Source organism: Chenopodium quinoa, unplaced genomic scaffold, assembly GCF_001683475.1.
Source record: "Chenopodium quinoa cultivar QQ74 unplaced genomic scaffold, ASM168347v1, whole genome shotgun sequence".
Classification (NCBI taxonomy): domain Eukaryota; kingdom Viridiplantae; phylum Streptophyta; class Magnoliopsida; order Caryophyllales; family Amaranthaceae; genus Chenopodium; species Chenopodium quinoa.
Genome location: NW_018742214.1, coordinates 658,771 through 675,806, shown reverse-complemented (window position 1 = coordinate 675,806; position 17,036 = coordinate 658,771). Strand labels below are relative to the sequence as shown.

Below are 17,036 nucleotides of genomic sequence, written 5' to 3'. Positions count from 1 at the left end.
TAGAAGTAAAAAAAGGATATTATCTTATAGTGGGGCCAAAGGGGTGTGCGGTTATCAAGTTGGGGTGTGCGCAAATCAGCGGCCTAAAGCTAGGGGTGAGACTTGAATCAACTCTATTTTGTTGTTCTGATATACTCCTTGATTGGCTAACCAATCAGCCGCTCTATTAGCTTCACGGTAGATATGCTTGACTTCAATACCCCATGATGGGTCAGCTAGAAGGTCTTTGCAATAGTAAAGGGGTGGAAAATAATTTGTCCAAAGGTACAGAGTAGTAAATAGTTTTCCTAATAGTAGAAAATGTTTTCCTTCTAAACATTTTCCTCCTTACATCCCTTACTTCTCTTGTCATCTATCTTCTCTTTTCCATTCATATTTTCTCCTTCCTGTATAATTTTTTTTATAAGGAAACAAACAAAGAAAAACTATTTTTACAATTAAGGTTTTCCCTAGAAAATCATTTTTCTAAAAAGTTGTTTTCCGTTGAAATAAAACGGAGCCTAAGTTTATTTAAGGTACACTTTTATCTATCATATATTGGGTTTAAAAGATTATTTCAAAGGAATATCGACAAGTGTAACTCACATGGACAATTGAATTGTTTGATAATGAGTTTATTTGCTTTATTTTTTGTGTTTGTTTGTTTGCTCTTTGTGTTGCTTTGTTATTTCGTTTGTAAGGTTTCTTCCTCGTTCAGCACCAAAAAAAAAAAAAAAAAAAAAATGGTATTTACTAATGACTATACTTAAAAAAAGTTATTCCTTAATTATATTATTTTTATAGTATAAATGTACTTTAAAATGATACTAATAGAATAAGAATATTTTGGAAATGTGTTTTGAATACGGCACTTAAAGTATTTTGTGTTTGAACGTTTCTTATGAGGAAAGAAGCTATGTATTTAAGAACATCTTATTCAACACAAATGAAAAGCAAGTATTATCAACTACCCACCCTACTCATCATCCTTGGCTCAAAGTCTTAAACGTCTGCTGAAATGTAGAGGACTAGTGCTTCACAAATTCTTTGAATGTTCAAGGACTTTAATTGTGGCATTTGAATATTTAAAACCTAAACCGAAAATGCAAGTAATCAACCTGAAATATTTGGTTTAGAATCAAAGCTTTAATGAAGGAAATCAAACTAAGGCTACGAAGACATTGATAGGTTCTTAAATTGTGTCATATAATAAACCACCAATAGAACCCCGTAATAAACAATAAGGCGACCCCCAAGGACTGCCCATTGCTACTCGATGACTCTGCAGATCCCTAATGAAGGTAAATTTATAGGCCAAGAAGGTTTTTAAGGCCAACATTGATTCAGTACACTAACCTTCAGTTTATGGGATAGTTTATGAGTCATAACTTTTGTTCAGATGAGATGTACGAATTCTTGTCGATGAAAATCACGAGTACTCAAAGAAATATAAATTTGCACAGATTAAACATCGTTCAAGAATCTAGTGGCGGAAAATAATAGGGACCCAAACAGACAGTGATTCGGGGTGTAGTATAACTAAGCATTGTTGTCTGTGATACTTGAGAAAGAATTTCTGCACATTTAGATATCCCTCAAGAATCGTACACAAGCAAAATTTAATGATATGACCTAGGATTAATCCCCAACTACAAGGAACCTGTTGCAGAAGACAAATCTTACCCTAGCCAAAAGTAGGAAAACTGAAATCTAGTTGATGGAAAATAACAGGAACCAAAAAATGATATTAAAGAGAAAAAAGAATTAACTATATCCCGATCTTTTGCTTGGCAGATGAGGAACCATCACCATCGGGGAGCTCATATGAAGTCCAACTTGGCCTTCGGCTTGATGCACTGAGCTGCAATTATAGGAAGGGGAATATTCTGTGCGTAGTATGTATCTTCAATTATTGAACTATATCCCATAAGACGTGAGAAGCCCACAGAACGAGCATTACTGTCCTTTCTCAACCAAAAGAATTAACAAGAGTTGTTATTTTACAGATGGAAAAAATGAATTCTTGTGCCATGCTAGTCTCCACCCTAACTCAGCTACTCCCCTTTAATTTGAGAAGCCATTGCCGAGTCTTAAACCTCAAATATCTAACCATTTGGCAAATTCTATGATGCCTCTTCCCTTCACTTCTCTACCCATTAGAAAACACACATCAGAAGCAGACATCCATTTTTATCCTGCCTTTTTTTTTTCTTCAGATTCTCATGTAGCTGACTGACGACTATGACTCCAATATGTGACAATTTCTAATAAAATCATTTGTATAGTTGACATACTTGGTCCAAAAGGGTCGAAGATGATCGAAGCCAATTGGAAGCCATGGTTTCGACTGACCGTTGTAATGAATAACTGCCGCTTTCTTCACACTCTCAAGATTTGTCTTATTCTGGTAGCCCAAACCGAGCATATGCCAAGATGGGTCAATCGGATGTACATGGCCCTTAAAAGCAATCAAAGCTGGAGGCAGAGTTCCAAGTTTCCACATGGTAAGGTTTGCATTCAAGTTCTGCACAATAAATAACATAAAATCCATGTCACACAACTCAATGCCAGTATAACAAAAAATCTATAGGACACATATCATCTGCAAATTTCTGTGCCACATTGTCTACTTATTTCAAATATGAGGATTGAAAAAAAAGCTGTCACTAAAATTAATACAATTAAACAAGGGTCATTAAAAAAGACAAAGACTGAACCTAAAAGTAGTGTGGCATGAAGGAAGTCTTAAACATATGAATTAATATATATATATATATATATATATATATATATATATATATATATATATATATATATATATATATGTATGTATGTATTTTTTTTTTTTTTTTTTTTTTTTTTGAGGCGTAATAAATTCTATATTTCTATGAACAAAACGATGAACAAAAAATAAACTCCCATTAATGGCATAAAGTAAAAAAGGTGTATGTAATCTGAATTAAAAAATATATATATATATTGACAAAGTAAGCAAGGTTATCAGAAACTATTAGCATATTGAACCCCAAAGTTTCCCATTCATTTTATTACATATATATGCATTACAATCCTTATAAGACCCATGCTTCTACAGAGCCACAAGGGAGGGAAGCTAAAAACCTAAATGTCAAACTTAGAAAGTCTTTAGTCTTTTCAAGAATCCTCCTTGATAATTTGCTTATTTTTTCAGAAAGGAGAACTTGAAAAGAAGTCTGAAAGGGCTAGATTCAACACATTACTCTTTAAAGATCAGAGCCTTCAGACCACACCCAGCCTCAACCGACCATTATACTACTACCTAAAATAAAATATTCCTATCAAACAGCATATGACAGATAAAAACAGAAACAGGAGGGCTCAGAAAATTGCAGGTTTGGTGAGCATTAGCAATGACCATCAACTTCCTATTGGTATGCCCCTTTAAGTCTCTGATTCAAATTTTGGTGGTGGTTGGGGGGGGGGGGGGTGTTGTGCGAGAGTAATGGGATGCAGATTAAACACTTCATGATAATATAGCTTTTCCATGCCCCACCATATTTCCCTCATGGCCACAGCATCCCGGCACACACCCCCCCCCCTCTCTCTCTCTCTCTCTCTCTCTCTCTCTTCCGATTCAGCATATAAACTCCAAGAATATGTAAATCAGAAACACACAGAAGAATACAATTGAGAACATTTTTAAAATTTTACCTCCTTAAGCCAAGAGTGATAAGTATCCCTTATTCTTGCCTTTCTCCACGCACGCAGATCAAATACGTTCATCCCATAGGCCCATGCACATTCATCAGGATTCAAATTCTGTGATATGAGAGGGTGGGAGAAATTGAAATAATTTCTGAATGTCTTGGACATCACCCACTCGTCTGCACCTCTACAAGTCTCTACAGCTCCATTTACCTTCCCCTCAAGGTCAATATCCCAAAGAGGAGCTAGGTCACGCTGAATTACCACATCATCATCCAAAAATACTATCTTGTCGAGATTTGGGAATAGCTGCTCCAAAACCATGTTATGAAATTAAAAACCAGCTTGGTTTACACTAACATGGCTTAATGCACCTTAAACAAGTATTAATACACACGCTACAGAGTACTCATAAAAAAACTGTTATAAGATGCACAAACAAGAAGCCTCAAGAGATATCAAATCATGAAAAGAAAATCATAATCAGCAAGGTGTTTTGCACAAGCCTGCCTAAATGGGAAGATAGTTTACAAGAGGGCAAAATAGGTGTTCACTCTTCCAATTTCCTTCAAAAGGTATTGGGGCTGGAGTGGGACAATGAGAAAAATGAAGTTTGAAGAAATGGACAGGAAGACATGAATTGACATTCACTAACAAATTCAACTTTTGAGATCAATCAGCAGATACTTATATTTAGAGTAAGATTTCCAAGCTCTCTTGCATCCACTATCCCTTTCTTTTTCAGGAAATTAGTCTTTGTGTTTCTCATATTTGTTTCAGAATTTCACTCAATCCATAAAATTTTATAGCATCAATCCCAACAAAATAAATACACAGTCATCAAAGTCAAACAAATAATGTGCCTCAGACAATTACCTCAGGTAAATAGATCCGGATATGGTTGAGCAATGAAATGTATTTTGGACTTCTCGCCTGTAATTTTGAAGCAAAAGTTCTTGGAGTAGTCTCGCTGAGATTGGCTCCTGTCACATGGTTTCCATGATAGTAATTACGTATTCCATTATGGCTCTCTATAGCTTCCAGAACTGGAATGTTCTCTCTGGTTAACCAGTCAAACTGGTGGACACCTTTTACCTCAACAATTGCAGGTGAGACAGGATTTAGAGCAAACCAAGAATGCATGCCAGCATAAGTTTTCTTGTCAGTGATAACATGAAAGACTATTTTCTCAGGTTTCAAAGATGACTGCACAGCAGAAGCAACCACCACTGAAGCAGCCAAAATATTATCCGTGGACAAAACAAAATGGTACATGGAATTGTCAGATAGCAGTGGGAGCAACTCCGGAGGGGGCAATTGTTTGCGAGCATGAGCATTAGAAGAGTACTCATCAGTCAAACGCAGAGACAAACAATGGATGCCTTTTGGAATTGAACTAGCAGCAAAGTGTTTGTTCATCAGCTCTGCAAACTTAGCTTCCCTAATTTCTCTTCCAAATTTCTCTATCTGTTAAGTAACAATTTATATCGTTAACAATCACTTCATTACCATACACAAACATAAACACAAATAATCATTAGCATATCTAGATATGTTATTGTTGGAGATCAAACACCAATATTAGCTACAAGGCCATAACATAGATTGTAATCAGAGAAGACCTTCCATTATAGTTAATGAACCACACCAAAAGACAACCATCGCGTGCATCATAATTGATAGAAACATAAGTTCTAAAACTTTATATTATTTATGAGAGGAATGACTACCACCCACCTTTATTTGATGTAATGTAATAAAACAAAAGAAGTCACAAATGCCCTATAACCATAAAATTACAAAAGCTACAGAGTCACCCAAATCACTTTTTTGTTTTACTTTGTGAACATCACATCATACTCTAAGAATCTATATAGAACAAATATTATTTCAATCACGATAATTGATCTTAGTTTCTCCATTCCAGCTGCTCTCTTTGTTTCTAGAACAGAGAGCATCATGCCTAATGTACTCAATGCAGAAAACAACAGAGAGTCTCCAATCTATTGCATTGAAAATTTTTAGGTCACCTAATCCTTCAACCAGGCCAGAGATCCAGAAAGTGCAGATAGATTTTCATCCTCTATGTCAGTGTCTCAAATTCCGCGATTTGCTATAATACATGGAACAGGTGATAGGAGAACAATTCGCTACCTAAATACTTTGAATTAGCCCACAAGTGTTGGAAGCACTACTACAAATTACACAGTTTAACAAATTATGTACATTTCAGAAACATAAGGGAAGGCTAGTTGCTAACAAAGATTATGAAGACAAATATTCATGGACATCAGAGTTGATAGTCAAAATAGAACAGGAAATTCTCTTAGTTGGTTATAAATGACATTCCTATCTTTTATCGTCCCAAAATGCCATATTTCTCTCTTCGTAACAGTATAAATATACTACTAAACAACAAAAGTTAGGGAATATATATGACATTCTAAATTTTAAAAACAGTAACTTATGTTGCAAGAGGAATACCTGTTGGGTTTTCACTTTTCAGTGACAATTTTCTAAACTTCTAGAAAGAAAAAGTCTTATGTAGACCAAATTAGCAATGGAAGTAACTGCTACCTTAGTTTTATCAGTCCAACAGACCACTATTCATGATGGTAAAAAAATGTATTGAACGAAAAGAAAATTATCAAGAGCTCCTTTGTTTTAACTATCTGTAATTAATGTTGCAGGAGAAGAAACAATAATAGAGTACCTGAACTCTCTAAATATTATATAATAAAAAGTTTTGTCTCCATATATTCCAAAACAATATTATAATGACATTTCTGCATACTTTAGTTTACCAAAGATTATATAAATAAAAAGTTGTGTCTCCATATATTCCAAAACAATATAATAATGACATTTCTGCATACTTTAGTTTACCATATGCATTCTCGTAAGTGTAATATACACAATTTCAACTGAGAAAAGTTAGAAAGATATACATCCACAAGATCTATCTTCATGCAAACTTCCACAAATAATGTAAGCTGAAGACCAGAACATAGGCTTCGTGATATGAAAGAGCAATACATACCGTTCCTTTTAAGATGAAACCAAAGGTTTTTGCGTCATATTGGTTGTTCTTCATATCAGACACAAGTTGACTGTATGAATCTGGAAGCTTTAGACCAGATGGCATCTCTTCACCATTGACCTGATTAAGAATTTTGTAGAAATCTCTAACCAGCCTCTGTTGCAACAAAAAGAGAATGAGAAAAAGTAAATTTGCTTCACATAAGAAAAACTATAATACAATAACATGCACAAAATTAATACCCCTGAATCATCTCTACCGAGTAGCCTGGGACCAAAACGCCTACCTAAACAATCTGAAACATAATGGAAAGACAAAAGTCAAAATCATAGCTTCCTTGAATAGTTGGCCGTACAGAATAGTAGATCAAGCAAAAACAAGGTTAATTTTTTTTTATCCAGAAGAAAAGCCAGCAGAAAATTGCACATGACAGCAGAATAATAGATTAGTTTATATATAATAGTTGTGGCCTTTGAATTAAGCTATAATTATTTGACAAACACTCAAATGAACCGGAGGTCGGCATGCAAACACACTAATAGACAAGAAAGAAACTCAAGAGAGACACAAGATACAATGTAGCAGCCTTTCAAGGTTATGTGTGATTTCACAAAAAATTTAAGCCATAATGGTAAGTACAACCTTTCCTCTGTAACTGCTTTACACCTCAAAATTTCAACGGCTCTATCTAAGATAAGAAATAGAGGGATAAAACTTTACAAAGCGCACAATAATAGAGGCCACCAAAATAGATCAACGTGAAACATATATATCATTCAAAGTAATGTTCAAGCCATGTTAACAAAATTTCAAATATAATATTGCCCCAGTGCACAGTACAAAAAAGCAATAAAACATTGCAAGAACCATTGAATGAGCAAACATTCTTTCCTTTACTTCTCTCACTTTCTTTCTTTCTCTCCCTTCCGAAAGGAGGTGAACTATGGTGAATGTCAGGTTCAATTATTCAAATGCTAGCGAGTTAAGACATGCTCCCTGCTATATTGCAAAATATACAAAACCCCTGTGAAAACATGTGCCCTAGAACTAGATTAGGCATCAGCTCAACTCATTAGGCATCTTCACAATTATAAGATCGCTGATCACACTTTAATCAATGATAAAACAACACCGGGACCATCTCTGATTTCATGAACAAGTGTAAGCGCATCTATGCATTAAATCTTACCAATTGCATTACAGGATACATCCATATATATCTAAATACCAACAATTATATACAAAAATCAATAAACCAACGACAGTATCTCACTAGAGAGAGAAAGAAACAGAGGGTTGTGCAAGATACAAATAAAAATCAAAACGGTGATTTCAGTTATACTGCTATAGTAATTAGTAACGCCCAAAACACCTAGTGATTGCAACGATTGCCGTCTAAAGCAGCAACCTAAAACAATACTAAAGATCACAAAAAGCTCAACAACGATTAATAATCCAATCCCAATCAACACAATGGGAACAAACACAATCGCTTATACCCAAAACTAACCTAACTCAAACCCAAAAAAACCAAGAAATCAGAAATCAACCAAGTGTCGGCAACCCCAAAACCATCCTAATCAAAGTGATTCCATGTCAATCGAATTCAAGAAATCGAAAACAAACACACCCACAAATCCAAACAATCAGATTCCAATTCCAATCAATGCAAATCGATACACAACCAAATCAAACGAAAATGAAAACCAAGATCCAGAAAATAATGGAATCAAAATCATACCTAAAGAAGAACAATTGTTGACACCTTCAAGAGTAACAAGAGCAGTAAGAATGAAGACGAACGGCAACAAAAAAGCAAGAATGAGGATTGTATGAAAAAGGGTACGATATGAAATGTGACGAGCAGCTACTTTGATCTTCATCAAGTCAACGAACCCACCATTGCTCGATGATATAGTTATACTTCTCATGCTCGGCGACAAGTGCAGCTGCATCCTCGTCCTCTAACCAATTCTCTATATATAACTATCAAACAACTACAACAAACATAACATAATAAATTCTGTTCCTGCTGTTGCTCGGGTTCATTCGATTTTGGTTGTATATTCAATTCTCCTATTATCGGTTTCCCCTCGACCCATCTCCCCTCGACAACCTCTCCAACATCCGATCAACAATGATCCCTCTTTTTTTTTTCAAACCCCTTCAAAAAATAAATAAATAAATAACAACAATCCCTTGTTGTCAAGAAAAACAACAACCCACCCTAGTTTTTAATCTTGTTGCTCAGATTCAACAAGTTGGGATTGATTTATATTATATTATAATATGAAAAATGATATGAAATGAAATTATTCTGTGATGACGGAATAATTTCTTTCTTTGTTGTTGGATTTGGTTAAGTGGGGTTTTCAATTTTTTTTAAATATTTTTCTTTTGGGAAATTAGTTGTTTGAGTAATTGAAAATCAGCATTGAAGGAAAGAAGGGAAAGAGGGTAAATAAGCTGAAGCTTTTTTAGTCTACTCTGTCATGGATGGATCGGGGTAGAGAGAGAAACTAGAGAGAGATTGGGAACAAGGGAAGAAAAACAAAGGAAAATCCGATAAAAAATGAAAAAAGAAAACAAAAATAATGAAATTTTGTTTGTTTAATTTTCCTCGTTCTTTCGGGGTTTTTTTTTTCTTCTTTACTGTATTTTTAATTTTACAAAAATTATAAATTGATTTTAAGATGTATTTATTAAATTTATTAATTAATTAAATAGAAATGTATGAATAATTAAATAATAGATAAATAAAATAAAAATAAAATGTATGATTAAATAATTAATGAGAAAGGTGAGATTTAGAGTAAAAAGTCAATAAGATTGAAATGGAATGCCGTGTTCGGATCGGTTGGCTGGATCGGGGGCCGTCGGCAAAGGGGTTTGACCTCGAGATTGGAGGAAGTTGGAAAGAGGGAAGTGAGGGAGAAATTCTGCTCATTTTAGACCTTTCTTTCTCCTATGTTTATGGACAAGCATAAGATTCAAATTTTATTTATTTTAATTAAATTATGGAAGGTTTTAAGGTTTTGTAGTTGTATGTTTGTAGTGAGAAATGGATCTTGTCAAAAAAAAAAAAAAAAAAGGAAAAAAGGTGAAAAAATGTAAAATATGTATGATTGTTGGCTAATGATTAGCGAGCTTTCAATAATATTATTATGATTTTATTATGATAGCTATAAATATGTAGAACTCTATAAAATAATATCTTAGACATTACGGAGTATAAGATAACAACAAAAATAAATTTTTGGTTGCTCTACATCCAATTAGTTGACACATTTCGATTGGTATAAGATTTAAGGAATTTTTAGTTAACTTCTTAATTAATTGTGTGATAGTTGGTATTTTAGTGTTTTTACGGAATATTATAATTTTTTTGTTTCATAATTAATCACAACAATTTGACTGGCAAACGAGTCAATGCACAACTTTAACCATTAATATTTGTAAGCTTTCATTAATAAGTTAAAAAAAATTGATACATAGTGAAAATATATATAAACACTAATCCAAAAATATTTAAGATGGCAACTTAAAATTTTTATTTATTGGTAAATAATACTATGGTAAATAATACTATAATCAAAGTAATTATATCAATGATTCAAAGGTCATTTTTTATTTTGGTGTTCTACCCGTTTCACCCTTTAGGCTAATCCGAATTCGGATCAGTTCTGGCAGGTTAGGTTCCAGTCTTCTCCCGATTCTTGTTGCGGGGATTGAATACGAGTCCTCCCTATCAAGTGTAGTCTCAATCATCACTACACCAACAACCAATTGGTTTATTTGGTAGGTAGTGGGTAAGTATTATTAATGACACAGGGTACAGAGTAAAAGGAGAAAATACAAATTTATCTCTTTGATAAATAAAATATGATTATCTTTTTTGATAAATAAGATATGATTATCAAATGGCAAAATTGTATATAAAATAATTTTTTAATAAAAATGGACAGTTGATTTATTTACATAATAAAAATAAACCCACAATAGTTGATTTATTTACAAATATGTCATGACTATAAAAAAATTGTACTACGTACAAATTTTGTTTATAAAGAAGATCAAGCTTCCTCAAAAGAAAAGTAACCTGTGATAAGTGAATTTTCTTATCCTTAAACCTTATAAACATGCAAATGTAAATACTGTAGCTTGTGAATAGTGCTGTGTGGTGCTATTACAGCCTTGCCCCCAACATTAATGCATTGCCCATTTTGCCCCTTATTCCTATTGTTTGTTGCCTGCTGCTCTCCAACCGACTTACTCTCTCACCCTTACTTGGCCTTTACTCTGCTGCTGTTCCCATTTCCCCCTCTGTATTTTCATCTCAGAAGGAAAAAGGGGAAGGAGAGAGAAACCTAGAGAGAGAAACCTCTGTATTATCATCCCTTTCGACGATTTTTCGAGTCTGAGGTTGTGGAAGATTTTCCGATCATCACATTCATCAGGTTTGATCTCGTTTCTCTTTCTCGATTTAGTTTCAAATTTTTAGGCTTTACTTGTTCGATTGTCGTGGATTTTTTGCATATATGTTCTATGTTTCCGAATTTTTGGGCTTGAATCTTTGTGGGTGTATTTGTGCGAAATTGTTTCGTTTTTAATGGGGTTTATTTGATCGATTTGTTTTCGATTTATTGGGTTTATTTGTTCGATTGTTTTTCGATTTTTTAAGGGTTTATTTGTTCTATTTATTTTCGTTTTTTGGGTTGAATTTTAGTGCCTTCTTTGATTGTGTGGTGGTTTTTTTGGGTTGAATTTGAGTGATTTATCGTTTGTTTTAGGTTGATTTTTTTTTATTATTATTGTTAGTAGTATTATTGTCTGATTTGTCACAGGATTGTTGATCTCCAGGTACAATTCTATCTCTCCTTTCTCTTTCTTGTTCAAATTGGTTCAATTTTCATCTAATCTTTAATATGAATGTTGACTGTGTTTTTTTTTTGGGCTATTTCTCCTCTTTTTTCCTTTCTTTTCTATGTTTTTTTTGGTAATTCTTCTTAATTATAATCTGAATTTCGATTGTATACAAAGTCAAGCTTATAGTGAGCAAGATCATTAATGAATAAGGAAGAAGCAGAAGTGCGGACTTTGTATTCATTTATATTCTACATTTTTATCTTCATTTACCTCTTATTCTTACTTCTTTTACTACAATTTCATCGAATTTTCTCAATTTTCTTGGGTTCTTTCATTTAATTGTTTTCGTTTTTTCTTTACTAATTATTTCATATTCTTAGTAATTTTGTCAATTTTTTTATGTCATTTGATGAATATGATGATCTTACGTAAAATGGGTACTTAGATTTGTTACTTAATTACTTTGTAAGTTAAAAAAGTTACCCACAATTAAGGAATGATAAAAAGATAAAGGCTACATTTAATCGTTTGTTGTTAAATTATGGGTAATTTTAATTTTCATCATATTTTTTTGTAAAAGATTGATAGAATTTTCTTTACATTTTTGAAAATGGCAACTTCGAGGAACAAAACATGTTTTTCTTACTATTTTGATAAAAAAAATCTGAAGTACACAATCTGAACCAATTTCAGCATTTAAACTCTAAAAATGACAAAACCAACAACGTTAGATCAGCTGCCAGAAGATGTAGATGACTTGATTGAACTCAACTTGCTGTTCTCAACCCCATTTTGTTGAAGAAACCTTGCAGCAGGATCCTGAGGACAATGCAGACAAAAACGCCGTGAGTCTATAATGCTTGATTGCATAATGTATTATTGTTCTCAGTTTTTGGGGTTATTTATCATATAATTCCTTTTCTTTAGTATCTAAACCTTTCACAATTTAGTGAGTTGCTATTCACCTTTAGTTCTTGACTGTGTGTGTGTGTGTGTGTGTGTCTGTGCTCGTGCCTGCGTGGCTGCGTGTACTGATATTTGTGATGTGCTGAACTGCTGATCCTATATGGAATATGTATTTACCATCCATTTTCATTCACAGAAATTTTAGTGCAATATACTAAATTAGCCATGAGTACACGTAGTTAACACTATCTACATTTGTAGATTGATCTTGGTTGTATTATGCTTTTTTCTAATTTTGTTTTGACCTTGAGTTTAGATAAGTTCAAAGTATTAACTCATAAGCTATGCTAAATTCTGATGAGAGCTTCCTACTGCTTATTCCAACATCTCAATTTGAAACAAAATCCACAATAAAATTAGATTACAAGTATGAACCAAACTACAAAAATTCCGTGAACAAGGAAGCCATAGAAGCTGCCAGAAATGGGAAGAGAAATGCCACATCCTAAGCCCATAATCATTACGGTTGATTCACCTTCACCTCCAATTGCACCTCCAATCTGATGATGTAGTATTAATAAGTGTGCAGGTTTTAGTAGTATCGCTATAAAGGTTCCTCGATTGACTGATAAATACTTAACCCTTTGTTTCTTGTGATTTTGCTATTTTTGTTTTGAATTTGTTATGGTGGATTGAATTGATTCTCTGCTGATGCTGTCTTCAGTATTACTGGACTCTTGGAAAGCAAGGGTTCCTCTTGGTTATCTCTTACTCCTTAAATTTGCTTTGGGTTTTGTATTATAGTGCTTATTTTTCTATCAATTGTGTGCATTTTTGTATTAGTTGTTGAATTCTGGACATTTAGCTAGGTGTAAATTACAAAATAAACTTGATCATATTCTACATTCAAAGAATAAACCAAAAATTGGGGCAAACAAACAATCTAAATCAAAATAAGGCTTGTCTATGGGTAGTATCAGTTTATATTTATGAAAATGAAGAGGATGTGAAAGAAAGAGCTAACACGTGGTAATATAACTGTCAAGGTTTTCTTTGAGTTTTGATCTGATGAACAGCTGCTATTAGTGGGTAGATACTAGGAAAACACTAACCACCTTTATCATTTTCCATGATTACCTTTTGTTGCCATTGGTCATTACTTTCTGAAGCTTTATTAAATCAATTTATAATCTGTTTTCTTGGAGAATGAAGATAATGTGCTTGCTTGTTAATCAGTTGGGGACGGTGGGTAAAAAGCACTTCGACAATTACAAGATGAAGAAGATGAAGAGGAAAGGTGGTAACCTAATCATCTAATGATTCACTCCGCTTATTGTGCTTCCCATCCTTAAGTATGTAGACATTTGATTATTTATTTCCCATTAAAAGGTGCTTACACTGTTACCCATGTTATGTAAAGTATTTGGCTTGTCAAATTTGGATATCTTTTCTGTTGATCTTTGGGTCAAAGTCTCTTATGAGATCCCTTGATTTTAGATATATATTTGATGCACAGAATCTATTACTTGATTCTTTTTATATCTGGCTGCGTATGATCTAGCTCCCTTGTCTGACTGGTGTCCATTATGAATTGTTTGATTTACAGAAAGGTTAACCTTCACAAATTCCAGCAGTTGAAGTTGAGCCTCAAGGATGCTCTTTTAATCCAGAGGATGAGAGTCACAAGGTTATTAGTTATTACCCAATATCTCTTATTGTCTTGCGGTTTTAACCACATCAAACGTTTACTTAATTTTAATCAATGAGCATTTTAGGACTCCTTGGCACAAGCTGTTGCAGAAGAGATGAAGAAAATTTATAAAAAAGAGCTGGAGCCTGAGCCAATTCCTTTAACTGTTCCTGGAGAACCAGTCACTGAAGATGATGTAAGTTTTTATTCATTTTAGCCTGCCTGGTTTGAGCCTTGTGCCATTTGTAGTTGTCTTGTGAAGCAACAGAAGATCCTGACAATAGTAACATTTATCGGAAATATTTTCTGGAAGTGGACAATGAAGACGATGAGGAAATGGACGAGGAAAAACAAACCGAAGATGGGAATATCGAAGATGAAAAAAGGTAAATTTTGCATTACTTTTATAAGTAGAAGACTTGTACTCTTATATATGTGTTGCCATAACTTAGAAATTATGTTGGACTCGGAGTTGGTACTTCTGAAATATTTGGCACAATATTTTGATTTTTGGTACAAAATATGATCTTTTTACTCCATATTTTTTGAAAGGTTTTTCTTTTTCTTTCACAAAAGTAATGTTACATACTTCTTTTTCGGTTTTTTTTTTTTTTTTTTAAATTAAATAAAGAAGCTATGCCCAAAATTACCTAAATATTTTAGACAAAATAAATATTTATAATTTGATAATTTATTGATTGTTTTGTGTTGCAGTTACTGAGGATGAAGTGGATCTTTTATATGACTTATTCAATAAACTCAGCAACTCTGTTGTCAAAGATGGTTTTATTCAAAAGGTATATAAATATCCTTGACGTATAAGTGATAATCTGTTTTATATGGTAGCAAATGAAGAGTTGTTATGTATTATATTATTGCTATATCAAGTTATTATTGTTTCTTTATTCTAATACAATTATCAATTATGATGATCAGGAAGAACTTCAACTTGCATTATTTAAGAATAGTATGAAGAGAAGCCTTTTTCTTGACAGAGTATGTGTTTCCTTTTTGTTGTTAGATGCTGATGTCCCATATTTCATGCAAGAATTTCCGATCTATAGTTGTTCACTTGTTCTTTTTCCTTCAGTTTACATAATACTGAAGTATTTTTTGCCTTACAAGATAAGTTGAGCAGTGTTTATTAAGTATGAACTCTTGAAGTTATATTACTTCAGAATTCAGAAAACTGGCTTTGTCTTGCTTTCATGGGTAGAACATGGAGGCTGGTTCATTCATTGGGAACTCTTATCTTAAATGTCAATCTGCATTATTTCATCTCATCATATTGCAGATGCTGATAGTTGGCCAAAAGCTTATGAGTGTATCTCTTGCAGTTATTTAGATACTATATTATGACTGCTGTTATGCTCTTAAACTAAGCTAAAATTTTGTAGAGTTGGTGGATTTGCACTTGCAAGTTAACGCCAAGTACATTAAGATTAAGACTTTGTTGTTGACCTTTGAACTATGCGTCTATATGTTTTCCATTTCTATACAACTATACAAGTATATATGAAATATATATTTGTAATCTTTGAACTGTATTTTTTTTTTATCCGGGACAATGGTCCTGACCGTGGAACATGAATATGATTTTCAGTACTGTGGACTGCTGGTAGATGTATAAACACTATGAAGTGCTAAACTTCTTTATTGTGTACTTTGTCTCTGAAGAGCTTAGTAATTTTTTATTGAACAATTGAGGACAAAATATATAATTTTTTTGTTGCTACTGGTTCAGGTTTTGTACTTCATTATCAGTCATTTTTTACTTGATCTCGGGTTTTTGCATATTTTATTGTTGTCCCGTTTTAATCATTTCAGGACGAGCTTAGGCAACTATGCTTATATGCTGTTTTGTTCCTTCCATTAAAGAGCATGGTGTACAGAGATAACGAGAAGAAAGTAGCCTTCAGATTTCTGACCCATCCCCCCTCCCACACCCAAAAAAAGAGAAGTATAGAAAACACACTTTTGCACAACCCAGTCATAGCATCTAATTTTTTATATTTTATGTATTTATATTTATTTATTTATTTTTATTTGGAGGTCCTAGATTATCCACCAATTGAAAGGTCCTCCGGTACTCCAAGAAAAGCAGTACATGAGGGGTATCAAGAACAAGTTTTTTGCAAGAACCAGCTTAGTTCACTAAACAGCTCTTTAAATGTACTGTATCAGTTACAAACTCTAACAATTATAATTTTCAATAGAAGAACCACTCGAAAATTTTCTACTTTAAATAGTCTAAAAAATATGTATACAATTCTTTTATATATTTTATATTTAATCCATTTTACATTACTTTAACCTCTAAGATTGCATTTCCTTATTACTAATCCTTATAATCACAATCATTTTAAAATAAAGCTCTTCGAAATTAATTAGGTACTCAATAAACCATATTATGTTCTGAAATAATATCTAAAACAATAGTATATTTTTTTAAAAATCATTAAATTCTAACAAATTCTAGATAACTTCACTTATATCAATTGTTTTTCCATACATATATCTCTATAGAAACTTTATCACTATTCCTTGTTAGTACTTACAAATTCTTGTATCCTTGCTATTACAACACCCTAATACAACCACGAATATTACAATCGAATTTTACTTATCTTACAAGCTTTAACACTACCCCTTCTAACAACTTTTAAATTAAAACGCCTCTATAATCTTAACCTAAACAAAATCACGAAGACCTCAAAAAAGGAACAATTTCATGAATCATACTTATCTTGCTTTTGCAATTGTATAAGCAATTGTATGTGTAGATGACCAATTGAGTACAATGTATTTCACATATGAATGTGATTAGTATGAGATTAGCTTTTGCAAAAGGAAAAGTATTGTTTGAGTCGA

At 33.0% G+C, this 17,036-nt stretch overlaps 2 protein-coding genes across 12 annotated transcripts; one reads left to right on the top strand and one right to left on the bottom strand.

Annotated features, from left to right (window-relative positions):
• Positions 1-1,453: 1,453 nt before the first annotated feature.
• Positions 1,454-9,280, bottom strand: LOC110734387 (probable galacturonosyltransferase 14). Its single transcript, XM_021914526.1, has 6 exons — positions 8,445-9,280; positions 6,946-6,998; positions 6,704-6,859; positions 4,540-5,130; positions 3,670-3,972; positions 1,454-2,503 (listed from the first exon to the last, which is right to left on the bottom strand). Exons 1-6 carry the CDS (start codon positions 8,656-8,658, stop codon positions 2,219-2,221), a joined length of 1,602 nt encoding a protein of 533 aa, XP_021770218.1. The 5' UTR covers positions 8,659-9,280; the 3' UTR covers positions 1,454-2,218.
• A 1,551-nt stretch (positions 9,281-10,831) lies between these two features.
• On the top strand, positions 10,832-16,514 carry LOC110734277. 11 transcript variants are annotated; one of them, XM_021914402.1, is made up of 8 exons: positions 10,978-11,160; positions 13,712-13,772; positions 14,082-14,162; positions 14,251-14,361; positions 14,479-14,551; positions 14,880-14,962; positions 15,102-15,161; positions 15,993-16,514. In XM_021914402.1, exons 4-8 carry the CDS (start codon positions 14,281-14,283, stop codon positions 16,476-16,478), a joined length of 783 nt encoding a protein of 260 aa, XP_021770094.1. In that variant the 5' UTR covers positions 10,978-11,160; positions 13,712-13,772; positions 14,082-14,162; positions 14,251-14,280; the 3' UTR covers positions 16,479-16,514. The 11 variants fall into 11 exon arrangements, with proteins under 11 accessions (XP_021770116.1, XP_021770125.1, XP_021770094.1 ...); XM_021914411.1 differs by having other exon boundaries at positions 13,712-13,827; XM_021914368.1 differs by having other exon boundaries at positions 12,263-13,772.
• The last annotated feature ends 522 nt before the right edge of the window (positions 16,515-17,036 follow it).